This window comes from Lolium rigidum, chromosome 7 (genome assembly GCF_022539505.1).
Source record: "Lolium rigidum isolate FL_2022 chromosome 7, APGP_CSIRO_Lrig_0.1, whole genome shotgun sequence".
Lineage (NCBI taxonomy): Eukaryota > Viridiplantae > Streptophyta > Magnoliopsida > Poales > Poaceae > Lolium > Lolium rigidum.
The window spans coordinates 83436882-83454781 of NC_061514.1; the positions used below are offsets into that span (position 1 = coordinate 83436882).

General features: G+C 46.0%; 1 protein-coding gene across 1 annotated transcript; it reads left to right on the forward strand.

The window, feature by feature from the left end:
- Positions 1 to 1333: 1333 nt before the first annotated feature.
- On the forward strand, positions 1334 to 1994 carry LOC124677408 (ferredoxin-thioredoxin reductase, variable chain-like). Its single transcript, XM_047213396.1, has one exon. It carries the CDS (start codon positions 1334 to 1336, stop codon positions 1775 to 1777), a length of 444 nt encoding a protein of 147 aa, XP_047069352.1. The 3' UTR covers positions 1778 to 1994.
- The last annotated feature ends 15906 nt before the right edge of the window (positions 1995 to 17900 follow it).

Below are 17900 nucleotides of genomic sequence, written 5' to 3' on the forward strand. Positions count from 1 at the left end.
TTTATAACCACCCATTTACGCAGTGGCGTTTGATGTAATCAAAGTACCCTTTCGGTATAAGTGATTTACATGATCTCATGGTCGAAGGACTAGGTAACTATGTATCGGAAGCTTATAGCAAATTCAACTTAATGACGTGATCTTATGCTACGCGTATTTGGGTGTATGTCCATTATATCATTCATCTAATGACATAACCTTGTTATTAATAACATCCAATGTTCATGATCACGAAACCATGATCATCTATTAATCAACAAGCTAGTTATACAAGAGGCTTACTACGGACTCCTTGTTATTTACATAACACACATGTATCAATGTTTTGGTTAATACAATTTATGCAAACATTATCATAAACACGAAGATATATTATAATAATAATTTTATTATTACCTCTTGGGCATATCTCCAACAGTTCAGTATGGGCGATGACAGAAAAGACGAATGACTCGACGTGTCAATCTTTGTAGGATCCTTTTTGCAAGAATTATGGATCGAATTGTACTTTGTTTTTTTCCTTTAGAATTCTTTCGGTAAAATGTAAAGTCACCGTTGGATAGAGCCACCTCTAGGTCTTTCGGGACCCTTTTCCGTTGAAAAAATTATAGCTATGCCTAGTTAAATAGAAATACAGTGAAATCTACGAAAAGTGTCTTTGACACATGAACACGACTGATCCCAGTTTTTGGAAAGCATTTGGGACTATAAAAAAATCTGAAATTAAATATACACATACACATTTCAAAGGTACGGTAGAAATTTGGGGGGGGGGGGGGGAATATGTTGCATTTTGGGCAATAAAAATAAGACAAATTTCGGACATAAATTTGAGTTTTCTATCGCTATATACAACCACAATCTTGTTTTTTTTTATCTTAAAATACATCGCAATTTCTACTAAAATTTCGCACGAGTATTCAAGACATGTTTATGTATTCGTGTAATAAATTTATGATTTTTTGAAGCATAAAATATATTTTCCAAATATTTCAAAAACTAGAAACACCGATTGCTCAGTTGCACCAAATCTGCTCTCCGAATTCTAGGAACATATCATGTGTGTCCGATCTAGCATGTGAAGTAAAGTAATAAAACAAGAAAAGTGTCTTGGATGATCAGACAGCCTTTGGAATGGCGAGAGGTCAGTACTGTACAGTTGTATTATTCCTCCTTGTGAGTTTTGCGAGCCAACAACAACCGTCACGTCGCTATAATTTCCACGCCTCCCCAATCGCCATCGCTTCCACCCTCAAGCTTCGCGTATCTTATCCTCACGTGCACACCACCTGCTCGACCAAATTCCCCACACACCCGCCCACCAACATCTCCGATGGCCACCGCCACCGCCGCGGCGCCCCCCTCCACCTCCTCCTCGTCCCTCCTCCGCCGATCCCTCCCTCCGAAATTCTCGGCCGCTCGATGCCTCGCGCCGCCGCGGTGCCGCGCGCGCCTCCGCACCGCGTGCCAGGTCGCCGTCAGCAGCGACGTGTCCCCACCCCCCGACGTTGCGGACGAGGAGGCCGCTGCGGCGCCCAAGATCGGTAAGCGCGTGCGCGTCACGGCGCCGGTTCGCGTCTACCACGTCCCCAAGGCGCCGGACCTGGACCTTCGTGGCATGGAGGGTGTGGTCAAGCAGTATGTCGGTGTCTGGAAGGGCAAGCGCATCACGGCCAACCGCCCCTTCAGAGTGGAGTTCGAGCTCAAGCTGGATGGGCAGGACAAGCCGGTGCGGTTCTTCGTCCACCTCCGGGAAGACGAGTTCGAGTTCGTCTGAGACGAATTGGACCCTCTGTGTTGTAGAATAATGCGCTCTTCGGGGCGAATGCAGAACCCATGTACATTAGCAGGGGAGGTTGAAGAGGATAGCAAGTAAGTTGATGTTTGTTTACCTCTGGTTTGCTCTTCCTCGCTTCTCTCTGTTCAACATCGAATTTTTCAGATGTGAGAATTGTTCGAGATGATGACGATTATGAATGAGAGTGATTATACTAGGACACTGTTGTCATTTGTGCCCAATAACCTTTTCTGTTGATTGTTTTAAGAATTAATTATGGATGCCTAATTACCAGTTGGTCTCATAGATAGTGTGCGCCTACTAGGAATAGTTCTAATTTCGATGTATCATGAAAATCAGTCAAAATGGATGGTACACTGAAAATGCTAGTTACTAAACGCAACTCCTCAATCATATATGTTGGTTCAAGAAAGTTCGCTATGATGATACCTTCTGATGAAGCTTAGTGTGTACATGTGTTACTGTCCATGGGAAGGCGGAGCCTTTTCTGTTTTCATTGGAAAATATGTCAGACATTGTAAGTTTTGTTCTTTCTTCATATATGTTGGTCTTTAGCACCAACAATCTTCTTTCAGACTTAGTGCTCATAATCTTGTAGAGCTTTTAATCTTGTCAAATTCATACATGAGAAGAGTATATGTTGTGCTGTTTTGTTATGTACTCGATTTAGGCGTTTGCATGAATTGAAGACGTTCTTGTTGGTTAGGGTTGTGTCATCCCATCCAGGGGAATATCGAGCGACAAATATATGTTTAGGCCAACTCCTCATTTGAGCAGTTGATTGTTCACATTTAAAGTGATGTGAGGTACTTCTTCACAAAATTTAGCTTTCTATGAGCCTCATACACCTTTCTGTATACAATAGGTCCAAATCACATCCGGGCACAAGCGACAACTTAAGTTAACCCATTCAAAGATGATTTTCATCTTGGCACTTAATATTCTCCTGATAAAAAATATTACTGCTATTTTACTTGCCTCCAACACTTGGGTCTGGTTTAAGTTACTGACCTACTTGTTATTTTGTACTTAACTCGACGTACTGGTAGCGTAACGGTGCTGATGTTTCCGAAGGGCTATTAGGATGTGTTGGTATTGGCCAAGCTCCTCACTAACATAAGGTGCGGGTGTTTCTGTTCTGTTAAACAAACCATAATGTTTGAGTATCAATTAACAATTTGACTTTGGACAATCAAAGTATGATAGCTACCTGGATTTCATGAAAAAGCAGTATGATGTTTGAATCTATGAGTAGGATTATGAAATTCTTTTGCAATTTTATACTATAAATAGGGCCATTAAACGACGACTTGCCGATTCTTCAGTTCCTGTCTAGGAATTGAGAGTTTGACCTAATACTGTGCATTCTCTTAAGAAAATGAAAATGAATAGATTACCCCTTCAACTATTCAAGTCGTCTACTTATAACCCTTAACCAGCTGTCTTTGCACCGCTGAACTGTTGAAACCAGAGAGATAACCCACAGACCCGAATATGACCTGGTATTGCCCTAGATGACAGTGGATTTGAGGCTAAACTTTCCATATAGCATCTAGTGTACAGATTCCGTTCGATGCGGCACATACTTGGGCAAGGAATCTAATTTGAACTCCTTTTCTCCCCCTCTCTTCTTTCTCCATCTCTGTGCTATCTCCCTTTTCTGGTCCACTCCATCTCTGAGCTAGGTTGTCTACATATAATGTCTTTATATGTCTTCTTCATTCAAGTCTACATATAATGTCTTTATAGTTGTCTGTGCGTAAACATAGTTGCAGAATTCAGTTTCAACTGACGTTCCTGCATGATTTCATAAGAGATTGATCATACCTTGTTTATTTGTTACATTGAGTATCAAGATTTATCAGATCTTGTTTAATATTGACAAATAGAACCTGAAAGTGGGTTTTGCTTTTGATCGAGCAATCAGACTCCCTCCCCCCTCATGCGTACTGAATACAGTACACTAAACAACTGCATTGTGAAGTGGCGCTTTACTGCAAAGTGCTCACATTTTTGTTGTGTTCAGTACTAAAATGCTAAGGCTTGTAGCTTTGGTAATGGCAAAGGGTTTCCATAAATTCCTGATCCAGGCCAACTATGAGCTAGGTTGCAATGTGTTCCGTAAATTAATATTGTTTAATACCCATGGGCTCCTCTCTATGATTCATCAATTGATTGGTTCAGGCTATGCCTGCTGTTGTTCTAATTCTGCTTCCTGAAGCCTTCAAGGTAGTGTGTTTCTCAAAAACTGTTTAACCATAGTTCGACCTGGCAACTAAACTCTCTTCTGTTAGGGACTTGAAAATTTGTGCTCGATTTTTATCATCAATCTTGGTTATTTCTAGAATACTGCTTCTACTTTGATGCATGATGCCTACATGTTATTGGTTACTGTGCTAGGATGACATTTAGTAGTTTTACAGCTTTTGCTTCTATCGTACAGTAGATGTTATTTCTCGCGCGGGAAGAATAGTCATTCTACTATGCACTTTAAATTTCTGCTGTTGTGTCTTGTCTTGATGTTTCTATGGTAATTCCAGCGTAGGTAAAATGTGAGAAGGCACTTGGTAAAATCTCTTTGTTTCATTCTGGGATATGGGAACCGTGATATGAATCCATTATATCAACTAAAATTCCAATGATGCATCTATTTATATGAATATTCTCTTGTGGGGTACTATTTCATTGCTGCTTGATCCGTTGACCCAGCATATGGCCTTTCATCTTCTTATGTGTTAGAATCCTTAGTATGTAGTTAACCCTGTTCAAAATTTGAACATTTTCTATCTGTATAATTCTGTGCAAGGTCATAACTGTTACAGTTCTGGACTTCTGGCAGCAGTGGCAAATGGTGGCATGCTTCAATTGTTTTCGGGTTATTATCTATAGTTAGCAATCAGGTCAACTTACACATAAGAATCAATGCCCATCAATTTGTGTTGACATAGAGCCAGGTAATAATTGCATCAAGAGTTACCTGACCAAGTGACCAAGCATTTTAGTATAATCACTTGCAATTCTACCCATAGAAGGTTGTTTTGCACAAGAAAGCTGGGAAGATTTGATCTAGTATATGATGTTGGTGTTGTTATGTTACCTGCTTTGTTCTCAAAATCAGCCACACTGGCGTAAAAGAATTGCAGCCATACCGCTTTGTATATGCTCTCTGCAAAAAAAAAAAAGGAAAAAAAGAGGTGCACATGCTCTTTCATTGTTTGGGCCATCTCTGTTCATGATAAAATAGAACATGGTGGGAGATACGGTGAAAATCATCAAAAGGCTGGGGCTCATTATCACGGAGACAGCTTTGCTTCATCGTTTGGGCAGTCTTATGTTCATTGTTAGTCCTCCTTTTTATCCAACCTTTTCCAGCTTTTGTGGTTATGTACTTCTGTAACAGTGTGGTGGTGCTTTTATTTATATGCATATTCTTAGTAGGAAATCTACTCTCAGATTTTATTTACATGTTCATTTTGTGCAGTTACATACATCCAGATTTAGACATATCTAAGACATCATTTTGATGTAAAGAGGTAGTATAACAGATCTCATCTTGATGTTTCATTTCTGCCTGTTCCGTTGACCTTCATTTTCTCCCGCGTTAGAATCCTAAATCCATAGTAAACTCTGTTCAAAATTCGAACAGTGTCTATATGTATAATCGGATACAAGGTCTAACTGTTACTGCTCTTCACAGCAGCAGTACTAGCAATTCGTCAGGCTTCAGTTCTTTGGGGAGTAGTCAGGTCAACTTACACATGAATTAATGCCCATTAATTCGTGTTGCAGCATAGTTGCAATAACTACTACTGTAGTAATAATTAAGAGTTATCTGACCAAGCATTCTACCAATAGAAGGTTGTTTTGGGCAAGACGTGGGGAAGATCTGATACCCTCGTTGCATGATTCTTTTCGTTGTTTTAGTTTAAATTATGGTGGTCTGAGGGAGCATTGTATATGATGCTATCTGTATTTGGTAATATGGAAAGATATATGGTTCTCCTATATGGTTCTCAAAATCGGCAACACACTCATACTGAATCGCGTAGCATGTTCTACTTGATTAAACAAAATGAATTATGTAGTTTGACACTGTTTCAACAATTTTACGAATCTGTTTCAGTAATTCCCACCTTTTTTTCATTCATGATAACAAAAACAAGATAAGAGATATGGTAAAATCATCAAAAGACTGGACCTCATGATCATGGGGACAGCTGTTTCGTTACTATGATGAGAGCTGCAGGCAGGCTTTTGTTCGTTGTTAGGGCATGAGCAATGGTGGCATATACAACTAGCTGGTCCATGTAAAAAAGTTGTAAGAAGCAATATGGTGAATTTTATCTCTCCAATGAAAGCTACAACTTTAGTCAGAAAAAAGAAAGAAGAGACCACACAAATATAACACTATGTATCTCTTTCTCTCTCAAAAAATCATGCTTTTAAGGCTTAAGATTCCACCTCTTGAATAGGAGGCTGTCTTCTCATCCGAACCTACTTTGGACTATCCGAACCTAGCTAAAGGTGTGAAGCAGCACCTCTAGGGCAGTGCATTGGACATGCCCTTAGTTCTCCTTTTTTTCGTGTAGCTTTTGTGGTTCTTGTGACAGTGTGGTGGCTCCCTCGCTGTAAACCAGATCAAATGCCTCGTGCTTTACGTTAGTAAAAGCAGTAAACCTGATGCGGGGTGGCTTTTGGACACCTCCGCCTCAAGACCGACAAGTGCAGCCCCGCCTATCGTCCGCGCTAAACCATGGCCAAGGAGTCCCCCAAGTGGACCAACAACGCAAAACCCCGCCATATATGTCAAGGTGAACCCTATCCTCTCTATGGTCGACCTCAACACCAACTTGAATGGTATGCTACCTCATGCCTATCATCATGGTGTCTATAGGTGCCGACGTCGACAAGGACCAAGAGAGAAGGAACTCCCATGGTGCAAGGAGGAGAGAAGAAGAAGGAAAGAAGAGAAGAAGGAAGAGGAAGAAGAGGCGGGAGGAGGAGGGCCAGCCGGCCCAGGGGCCGGCCAACCGGGCCCCAGACCGGCCAGGCCGGTCCCAGGGCCGATTAGACCGGGCTCTGGGCCGGATCCTCCCCGGTGTCAACCGGGCGTCGCACCGACGCCAACCGGATGTGATGTGGACTAAGTCCAAGGTTGTGCCCGATCTTCACGGATTTGGGTGGAACTCGTGGGGGTAGGTGGATGAACGCGATGAACACGACGAACGCGAGGGGAATCGTGGGGATACAACACACACACGCACACAAACCGGTTTTCCCTCGTAGGCCCGATACACCTACTCGATAGAGGTTGCGAGAAAAGACCTTCCGGTAGAAGTCCCGCAAAGAGATCGACAAATCGAAGCTCGCAAGATCTAGAAGGGTGAAAAGACCGGAAGGTTGATAGAAGTGCAAGCAAAAGACCAAATAGGTAGAAGTGCAAGCAAAAGATCAAACAAACGGTAGAAGTCACCAAAGAGATCTTGACAAGTCGATAGGAGCCCGGGTGGGTACAAGATCATAGATCTAGGTAGGGTTCCCACAAGGGTGAGCTAAGCTCAGGTTTAATTTCACATCAAGTCTAATCTCAGATCTGAGCCAACTAGGCTATATATAGTAGGTGGGGCGAAGGGGTAAGTTACAACTAAAAGTGCTGTTGTGTTGAAGTTCGATGGGGCGGAAGTTCCGGTCAACTTGGGCGGAAGTTCCGGCCAGGGGCGGAAGTTCCGGTCTCGACAGGCGGAAGTTCCGGTCGGGGCGGAAGTTCCGGCCAAGTTCCGGCCTTGTTCCGGAATTGCGCCATTGTCACGCAGTAACATCCAGGGGAGTTTTCGCCGACTTTCGGAACTTGGGCGGAACTTGGGCGGAAGTTCCGGTGGGCGGAAGTTCCGGTCCCTCGGGGCGGAAGTTCCGGCCTGATCCTGTCTTCTGGGCGCTGGAAGGCATCTGGAGGGAATCTGGAAGGCATCTGGGCGGAAGTTCCGGTCCTGGAGGGCGGAAGTTCCGGCCTGGCAGCTGTAGCTCCATCTTCGTCATTTCCATATCTCTCTCCATTGGCTTGGTCTTCATGGCTCGCTTCTTGGTCGATGTACCTGATTGAACATAGGGTATTGGCATGAAGTAGCAAACCATCCAAAGGGGTGTCAAAAGCATACATGGAGAGGAGCGAATTCACCTCTTGGTGTAGGGCTTGGGCTCGAGCTCGTGTCATTGGACCACGAGGAGGGCTTGTCGGTCTTGATGTAGTATCGACCTTGGGTAGGGCTACATCATCTCCCCCCCTTGGGAAAGAGTCGTCCTCGACTCTAGCGTCTCGTCATCTTCATGGTATGGCGAGAGGTCGGACACATTGAATGTGTTGCTCACCAAGTACTTGGATGTTGGTATGTCGATGACGTAGGCGTTGTCGTTGATTCGCTTGAGGACCTTGAAGGGACCATCGCCTCGGGGTTTGAGCTTGGAGTTTCTTTCTTTAGGGAAGCGGTCCTTGCGAAGATGTAACCACACTAGGTCCCCTTCATTGAAGATCCGTGCCTTTTTCGTCATGTTGAGGCGTGTTGCTTGACGAAGAACTTGTTGCTCGATTGTTGCCCTTGTATCTTCATGTAGCTTCTTCATGTATTGTGCTCTCTTGTCGATGTCCATGTTTACTTGCTCATGTAGCGGTAGAGGAAGGAGGTCAATCGCCGTAGGAGGCTCAAAGCCACAGACAACCATGAATGGGCTTCTCCTTGTCGTAGTGTGCTTGGCGCGGTTGTAGGCAAACTCCGCGTGCGGGATGCAATCCTCCCATGACTTCAAATTCTTCCTCACGAGGATGCGTAGGAGAGAAGAGAGGCTTCGATTGACCACTTCCGTTTGGCCGTCCATTTGCGGATGCGAGGATGATGAGAATAAGAGCTTCACTCCAAACTTTGCCATGAGTGACTTCCAAAGATAACTCATGAACTTGACATCTCGATCCGACACAATGCTTCTTGGTACACCGTGGAGTCTCACAATTTCCCTAAAAAACAAGGAAGCAATGTGTGAAGCATCATCCGTTCGGGAGCATGGTATAAAATGTGCCATTTTAGAGAATCGATCAACCACTACGAAAATGGAATCATGACCATATTTAGTTCTAGGTAATCCTAATACAAAATCCATACTAATGTCGGACCAAGGAGCATGAGGGATAGGCAATGGTGTGTAAAGACCATAGGGGTTGGAAGTTGACTTAGCTTGTAAGCATGTTGTACACCGTCGGCAAAGGCGCTCCACATCGCGCTTCATTCTTGGCCAATAATAGTGAGTGGAGAGCATGGCATATGTCTTGTCCCTTCCAAAGTGTCCCATAAGACCACCACCATGCGATTCTTGTAAGAGCAAAAGGCGAAGCGAAGACATAGGAATACAAAGTTTGTTGCCCTTGAACAAGAATCCTTGGTGCAAATAGAAATCATCGATGCCCTTCTCACTAGAACACTTTGCAAAGATTGGGCCAAAGGAAACATCGGAAGCATATAAATCTTTGATTTCATCAAGACCCAAAACACTAATATCCAAGCGAGTGAGTAAGAGGGTGAGTTTGCGGGAAAGAGCATCCGCCACAACATTGTCCTTGCCCTTTTTGTATTTGATCACATATGGAAAGGACTCAATGAACTCAACCCACTTTGCATGTCTTTTGTTCAAATTGTGTTGACTTTTCAAATATTTCAAAGACTCATGGTCGGAGTGGATAATAAACTCTTTTGGCCAAAGATAGTGTTGCCAAACTTCAAGAACACGAACCAAAGCGTAAAGTTCCTTGTCATATATAGGATAGTTGAGGCGTGCGCCATCTAACTTCTCGCTATAGTATGCCACGGGTTTTCCATCTTGCATAAGCACTCCACCAATACCGAGTCCACTTGCATCGCACTCAATCTCAAAAGTTTTGGAAAAGTTTGGAAGAACAAGGAGTGGTGCCTCGGTAAGGCGTTTCTTTAACTCATCAAAAGCATTTTGTTGGGCCTTGCCCCAAACAAACGGAACATTCTTCTTGGTAAGCTCATTCAAAGGGCAAGCAATGGTGCTAAAATCTTTCACAAATCGGCGGTAGAAACCGGCAAGTCCATGGAAACTTCGGACTTGAGCAACATTAGTAGGAGTGGGCCAATTGTGGATGGCCTCAACCTTAGAAGAATCAACTTCAATACCATTAGCGGAAACCACAAAGCCAAGAAAAACCAATTTGTTTTGAGCAAATGTGCATTTAGGGAGGTTAGCATAAAGCTTTTCATGTCGCAAGATGCACAAGACTTCTCTCACATGTTGCACATGGTCCTCGAGGTTTTTGCTATAAATAAGAATATCATCGAAGTAGACAACCACGCTCTTGCCAATGAGAGGACGCAAGATGTGATTCATGAGGCGCATGGAAGTAGAAGGAGCATTGGAAAGACCGAAAGGCATAACGAGCCATTCATAGAGACCGAGTTTGGTCTTGAATGCCGTTTTCCATTCATCACCAATAGCCATGCGGATTTGATGGTAACCACTACGCAAATCAATCTTAGAGAAAATCGTGGCACCGCTCAATTCATCAAGCATGTCATCTAAACGCGGAATGGGATGGCGGTAGCGAACGGTAATGGCATTGATGGGGCGACAATCCATACACATTCGTTGCGTCTCATCCGGTTTAGGAACAAGAATCACGGGAACCGCACAAGGGCTTAGGCTTTCACGAACATACCCTTTTTCGAGGAGGTCTTGTATTTGGCGTTGAATCTCCTTTGTGTCTTCGGGGTTGGTGCGGTAGGCGGCGCGGTTTGGTAGAGGAGCGCCGGGTATGAGGTCGATGCGGTGCTCAATCCCTCGAAGCGGTGGTAGTCCATGAGGAAGCTCATCGGGGAAGACATCTTGGAACTCCTTCAAAAGAGACAACAAAGATGAAGGAAGTGTTGTTAAGTTGTTAGTCTCCGAAGATGGCCCCTTGCAAACGAGCACGTAGTGCAATATGGTGGATGGGTTGTGGTGCAATTCTCTCATCTCACTCTTGGTAGCTATGAGGACACTCTTCATCTCACTCATATATGGCTTGTGGCGCTCACTTTCCTTTTGGTGGGTCACTCTCTCACCACTCATCTCACTAGTGATGGTAGCTTCCTTAGCCCTCGCTAAAGCCTTTGCATTGTCCGCAATTACTTGGCTAGGAGTCATTGGGCGTAGGATGAACGTCTTGTCGCCGACCTTGAAGCTATAGGCATTTGTGTAGCCATCATGGCTTGCTCTTTTGTCATATTGCCAAGGGCGACCAAGTAGCATGTGGCACACCGTCATGGGCACTACATCACAATCAACGGTGTCTTCATAGGCGCCAATCTTGAAGGATACGGAGACGGTGTGTTGTATCTTGACATTTCCATTGTCACTTAGCCATTGCACATGGTAAGGATGGGGGTGTTTCCGGAGTGTGAGGTTGAGCTTGGAGCATAGTTCGGTGCTTGCAAGATTGTGGCAACTCCCTCCATCGATGATAACCTTTATTGACTTGCCATTGATTCCGGCTCTTGTTTGGAAGATGTTGCACCTTTGATCTTCATTGGGAAGTGCATGGGTTGTCAACACTTTGGTCACCACAAGGGATGGACTTGCATCATGCACACATAAGACTTGCTCTTGGTCTTCCAAGTCATCATCTTCATGATTGGTTGCGGCTTGTACCAAGGCTTCATATTCGCCTTCACTCAAGTACTCCACATCTCCATCATCTCGAGTTATCATAACTCTTGTGTTCTTGCATTCAAAGGATTTATGTCCTTGAGCTCCACACTTGAAGCATGTGATGTTACTAGATCCCGTGGAAGCTTTGGAGGACATAGTTGATTGGTCCGGCTTGAAGCTTGTTGTCTTGAAGGCACTCTTCATTTGCTTAGGAGGATCCTTGGGAGCAATAGCACTTGTGTTCTTGATGCTTGAGGAGGTATTTGTTGCATTGCGCGCGGCGAAGAAGGACTTTGTTTTTGCACTTGCTATGTCTTCTCGCACTTGGCGCTCGGCTCTTGTAGCTTGATGAAGCAATTCAACCATGTTGGTGTAGGGCAAGAATTCCACTATCCTCTTGACGGGAATGTTCAATCCATTCAAGAATCTTGCCATTGTTTGCTCTTCTCGCTCGTCCACATTTGCACTCATCATTGTCATGTGCATCTCCTTGTAGTATTCCTCAACGGACTTGTAGCTTTGCTTGAGTTGGGTAAGCTTGTTGAAGAGGTCGCGTTTGTGATGGTTGGGCACAAAGCGTTTGTGCATGACTTCTTGCATCTCTTCCCATGTAGCAATGGGGTCTAGATCTTCCTTGTCACGCTTCTTGTTCACTTCTTCCCACCAAACATTTGCATACCCTTCAAATTCTAGTGATGCCATGGCCACTTTATTTGCTTTGGAGAAGTTGTGTATGCGGAATATCTTGTCAACCTTGAGAACCCAAGAGAGGTATGCATCGGGGTCTTCTTCTCCATGGAACTTAGGCATGGTGAACTTGAGTTTCCCAAAGATTTCCTCGTCATTGCGGTCATTGCGTCTAGGAGGTGGTCTTTCTTCACCAAGGTCTTGACGTTGTTGAGGTGGATGTTGTGGACCGGGAGCATCTCTATTGTTGTTGCTATGTTGTGGACGAGGAGGTGGTCTTCCATGACCTTCGTCTTGATCATCATTGTTGTGGCGGCGTTGAGGCATCACACTTTCTTCACTTGATTCTTGGTGATGACTTGATTCTTCATCTCTTGCCCTTGGAGGAGGTCTTCTAGCATGAGGGCGCTCATCATGATGGCGGCGATTATCTTGACCTTGAGGGCGTTGAGGACGAATAACGTTGATGATTTGGCGCTCTTGGTGCGCTTGCCTTTGTTCCTCTTCAAGAAGGCGTTGTCTTCTAGCTTGAGCTTCTTGTGCTTGTCGTTGCCGCTCTTGTTCTTCAAGTGCTTGTTGTTCATTGCGGAGGCGCTCTTGTTCCCTTGCTCGAACTAGCTCTTGATCATGGCGAAGGCGTTCTTGCTCTTGTTGGAATTGAGCATTGAGGTCCTCTTGGTGAAGGCGCTCTTCTTCAAGACGTTGACGCTCTTGGATAAGTCGCAGTCGAGCTTGCTCCGCTTCTTGAGCTTGTTGGTGAAGCACTTGGACATCCACATTATGGTGGCGTGGGTCTTCATTAGAATCATGGCGAGACGGTGTAGGAGCTCTTGACCTTGAGCTATGAGAGCGCGAAGACCTTGAGTGGTGTCTTCTTTCTTCTTGACGGTTGAGTGTGTGGAGGATATTGTCCAACGCCGTCTTCATTTCCCTTGTCTCTTGACCTTGTATGGCAAGTGTGGCCTTCAACTCATTGCCTTGAGTTTCAATCTTCTCATTGAGGTCTTGCACTTGATTGTTGAGGTCATTCCTTTGCACTTGAGCTCTTTCTTCATAGCGGACATTGGTATCCTTGAGCATGGCTTCAAATTGATTTAGCTTGGCGTGGACGGCTTGAGTAGCTATCCAATGTTGGTGCCGCGTCATCGGTAGTTGGTTCCCTTCTCCACTAGACATGGTTACAACTAAAACAAGAACTATGTGGTGGGTGGTTAGGAAAGACTACCAAGAATGTCAAAACTTGCAAACCAAAATCGAAATGGTGTATCAAGTTGAGGAACAACCGGTTACACACACAAAAACAAAAACTCTATATGGTGTTAGGTGTGGATGTGGAAAGCCAAATGGAAGAACCAAATGAAAAGTCTATTGTCAAAAGTGGGTAAGATCCAAAAGTCACAAGTCAAAGGCGGTGATCACAAAAGGCATACACAATGAGGAACACACGCGTGGGACAAAATGGGGTTAGCGCGACTTGGAAAATGAGCAAGAACAAAATGGTCCTAACGAAGACTACTAGCTCGGTGTCACGCCAACACAAGAGAGACCGTGGCTTGGTTGCAAAAATTGAGAAGCAACAAGATTTGCGCAAGACGCCTCTCTTCTCTTTTCTCTCTTTTGCTTAAAAGCTTTGGACTCTTTTGTGTATGGGAAAATTAGATCCATACCATTAAAAGATCTCATCTTTAGAAAAATACCACTGAAAGATTGTGATTTAGAAAAATAGCATTGAAAGTTAGCTCCGTTAGTGTTTTCTACCATTGCCGTGAAATTGGAGGTTAAGTTAGGCCAATCGATCAGATTCGGACCAGAACACAACGCACCCAGCCAGGCGCACGCCCCACCCAGAGCACACGCACTCCACCATTCCAGGCCGACGGCGACGGAGACCACCCGGCGGCGCGCCTCCCCCGCAGCGTCCCTCCCGGCGGCGGCGGCGATCCTCCGACGAACGCTCCTCCATGACGACGCCAAAGCTAGCTTTCATGCGCTACCTGCAAGACTGTCTCGACGTGGACAGCTACCTTGCAGCGCTGTTCGGCGGAGCGCGGTCAGGACGGGTTCACTGACGATGATGCGGCGGAGGACGCTGCCAGAACGCTACTGCAGGGCTCTGCTTCCTCCTCGTCATGAGCATGATGCTCAGATAAATGAGCGTTCGACCAGGACCCCAATAGCGCGGCGCACACGTACTACGTCCATCAATCAGAAGTTCTTCATACTACAAATGGCCGTCGCGCAGAATGCCGAGCAGATCATCTTAAATCTGTTTCAGATATCCTGTTGTATGCTACCATGATGCTGCTTGAGAAGCAAGTGAATTGCTGGTGGAGAGTGCGTTTGAATTAGTGAAGCCCAAATGCTGCCCTTGAATGGGTGCTCAAGTGTTGATCGGTTTGTTTAAATTACCAGTTCACGTGAAGATCACGGCAGTGGTAGAAATCAATAACGGAGCTAGCTTTGAATGGTATTTTTTTAAAGCACAATTTTTCAGTGGTATTTTTCTAAAGATGGGATCTTTTAATGGTATAGATCTAATTTTCCCTTTGTGTATAGGTGTCACTCACACACTTTTTCTTTTCTCTTTTTGTATTTTTCTTTTTCTTTTTCTCACTATGTAAGGATACTACTATCTATGTAAGTATGTCACACTTCTTTTGCTTATCTTTTCACACGAGCTTGCTTCAAAGCTTTGCTCAACACACGCACACCCTCACGGTCGGGACGCTTGCGCAATGCTTCGCAACACTAGAAAGCCACTCTCGATAGGAAAGGTACGCAAAAGAGGCTAGGGCTACAAGTTAGGAGCAAGTTATACCACTTGATGATGGTGGCCGACGATCTTGAACTTGCTATGGTGGAGGTGTCAAATGAACCGCTCGGATCCTCGGGGTGCCGTCGTCGTTGTCGATGTTGCGGAAGCGTTGTGGTAGCTGAAATGGCACTCAAACCGAAGTCCAAACACAAGGGGGTTAGTACCAAAACGAAAAACGAAGGTTGCTGTCAAAATTTCGGCCAGGCGGAACTTCCGGTCCTGAGGGGCGGAACTTCCGGTCCCGGGCGGAACTTCCGGTCCTTCCGGGCGGAACTTCCGGTCGCAATCAGATCTGCGTGCTGTTCGTCGATTTGGGCGGAAATCCGGGCCGAAATCCTTCGAATTCGAGGAAAATTTGGCACTAGAAGCTGTGGGAAGGTGGGGGAATTGCAGATCAACACCAAAGGCAAGTTTCTATTGGAGCAAAACCACAAATAACTCAACAAATCGAGAGATCGATCCAAGGCCAATTTGGGGCTATTTTTTGGGAAAAAATTTTGGAAATTTTTTTTGGGCGAAATTGGTGGAATTGGGGGATGTTGGGGTCAAATCCGTGGCAACCCAAGAGCTGCTGATACCATATGATGTGGACTAAGTCCAAGGTTGTGCCCGATCTTCACGGATTTGGGTGGAACTCGTGGGGGTAGGTGGATGAACGCGATGAACACGACGAACGCGAGGGGAATCGTGGGGATACAACACACACACGCACACAAACCGGTTTTCCCTCGTAGGCCCGATACACCTACTCGATAGAGGTTGCGAGAAAAGACCTTCCGGTAGAAGTCCCGCAAAGAGATCGACAAATCGAAGCTCGCAAGATCTAGAAGGGTGAAAAGACCGGAAGGTTGATAGAAGTGCAAGCAAAAGACCAAATAGGTAGAAGTGCAAGCAAAAGATCAAACAAACGGTAGAAGTCACCAAAGAGATCTTGACAAGTCGATAGGAGCCGGGTGGGTACAAGATCATAGATCTAGGTAGGGTTCCCACAAGGGTGAGCTAAGCTCGGGTTTAATTTCACATCAAGTCTAATCTCGGATCTGAGCCAACTAGGCTATATATAGTAGGTGGGGCGAAGGGGTAAGTTACAACTAAAAGTGCTTCGTTGTGCTCGAAGTTCGATGGGGCGGAAGTTCCGGTCAACTTGGGCGGAAGTTCCGGCCAGGGGCGGAAGTTCCGGTCTCGACAGGCGGAAGTTCCGGTCGGGGCGGAAGTTCCGGCCAAGTTCCGGCCTTGTTCCGGAATTGCGCCATTGTCACGCAGTAACATCCAGGGGAGTTTTCACTGACTTTCGGAACTTGGGCGGAACTTGGGCGGAAGTTCCGGTCCCTCGGGGCGGAAGTTCCGGCCTGATCCTGTCTTCTGGGCGCTGGAAGGCATCTGGAGGGAATCTGGAAGGCATCTGGGCGGAAGTTCCGGTCCTGGAGGGCGGAAGTTCCGGCCTCGGCAGCCGTAGCTCCATCTTCGTCATTTCCATCTCTCTCTCCATTGGCTTGGTCTTCATGGCTCGCTTCTTGGTCGATGTACCTGATTGAACATAGGGTATTGGCATGAAGTAGCAAACCATCCAAAGGGGTGTCAAAAGCATACATGGAGAGGAGCGAATTCACCTCTTGGTGTAGGGCTTGAGCTCGAGCTCGTGTCATTGGACCACGAGGAGGGCTTGTCGGTCTTGATGTAGTATCGACCTTGGGTAGGGCTACATCAGGATGGACATTTGCGACGTTCCCGGTTGCCGCCCGGTCCCTGGCCCGGTTTGGACCGGATGGTCCGGTCCCAGGTCCGGTTGGACCGGCCCCTGGACCGGATTTCACGGGTTCGACTCGACCGGAACTGCCCGAGTCGGTCCACCGCATACCTGTTCGACCCAAGCCGCTTTGTACCTCTATATAAGCACCTAGGTCGTCCCCTTTACTCCTTAGACAAGATTTAGGCTTAAACATGACTTTGAGCTTTGTCTCCCTAGGGTTAGATCCCCTTTGTATCAAGGCTATCCTTGTTGGATGTATGGATTTGGATGTGTGAGATTCTAGTGCTACCCACTCTCTCTCCCACTCCTTGATTCATCTCCCTCACCGATCTCTCACCTCGGAATTCTACCGCGCGTCTCTTCCGGGTTGATTCTATTGGCGTGGTCCATCGAGCCACGAGGGTAAGATTCGATTGTATCGGGTTGGTGTGCGTGTGTTTGTTCTTCGTGTTCTTCCTCCTCTCCCTCTTTTCCCCCTTTGGATTTGGGTCAATCGCGAGATCGGGCCACACCCTAGGTCTTAGACCACATCATATGGTATCAGAGCCTTTGGTTTCCGCGGATTTGACCCACCACCCATCCAATTTCGTCTCTAGAATTTTTTTCCAAAAATAGCCCTAAATTGCCTTTGGATGGATCTGCGATTTTGTTGCGTTTTGAGTGGTTTTGGTCCATGGGTTCGATGTTATTGTGCTTGATCTACTATTTCCCCAACTTTTAGCCCCCAATTCCATCGTTTCCCTTCGATTTGGGTCAATTTGGTTGGTTTTTGCTCAAGAACAGGAGAGAGAAACGCAAACCGGCCCAGAACCCGGTCAACCGGGCGGCAGACCGGGCCAGCCGGCTCTAGGGCCGGTCAACCGGGCCCAGACCGGGCGCCACCACTTCGACCACCACCACCCCTCTCCTCCGCCGACAAGCTCCGTCACCCCCACAAACCACCGGTAAACACCACCGCGGCCCCATAACCACCGCCGCAACCGCAAGAGCATCGACACCACCCACCACCGGCATACCACCGCCACCACCGCCAATCTACTTTGACCCATCTTATCCGCTAACTTGTGTTTGCTTGTTCCGGTTTGAGTGCCTTGTTTGTGAAACTAACCCGCAGCTCCGAAGCAAGCGACGACATCCTCGGCACCCCGAACTTGCAA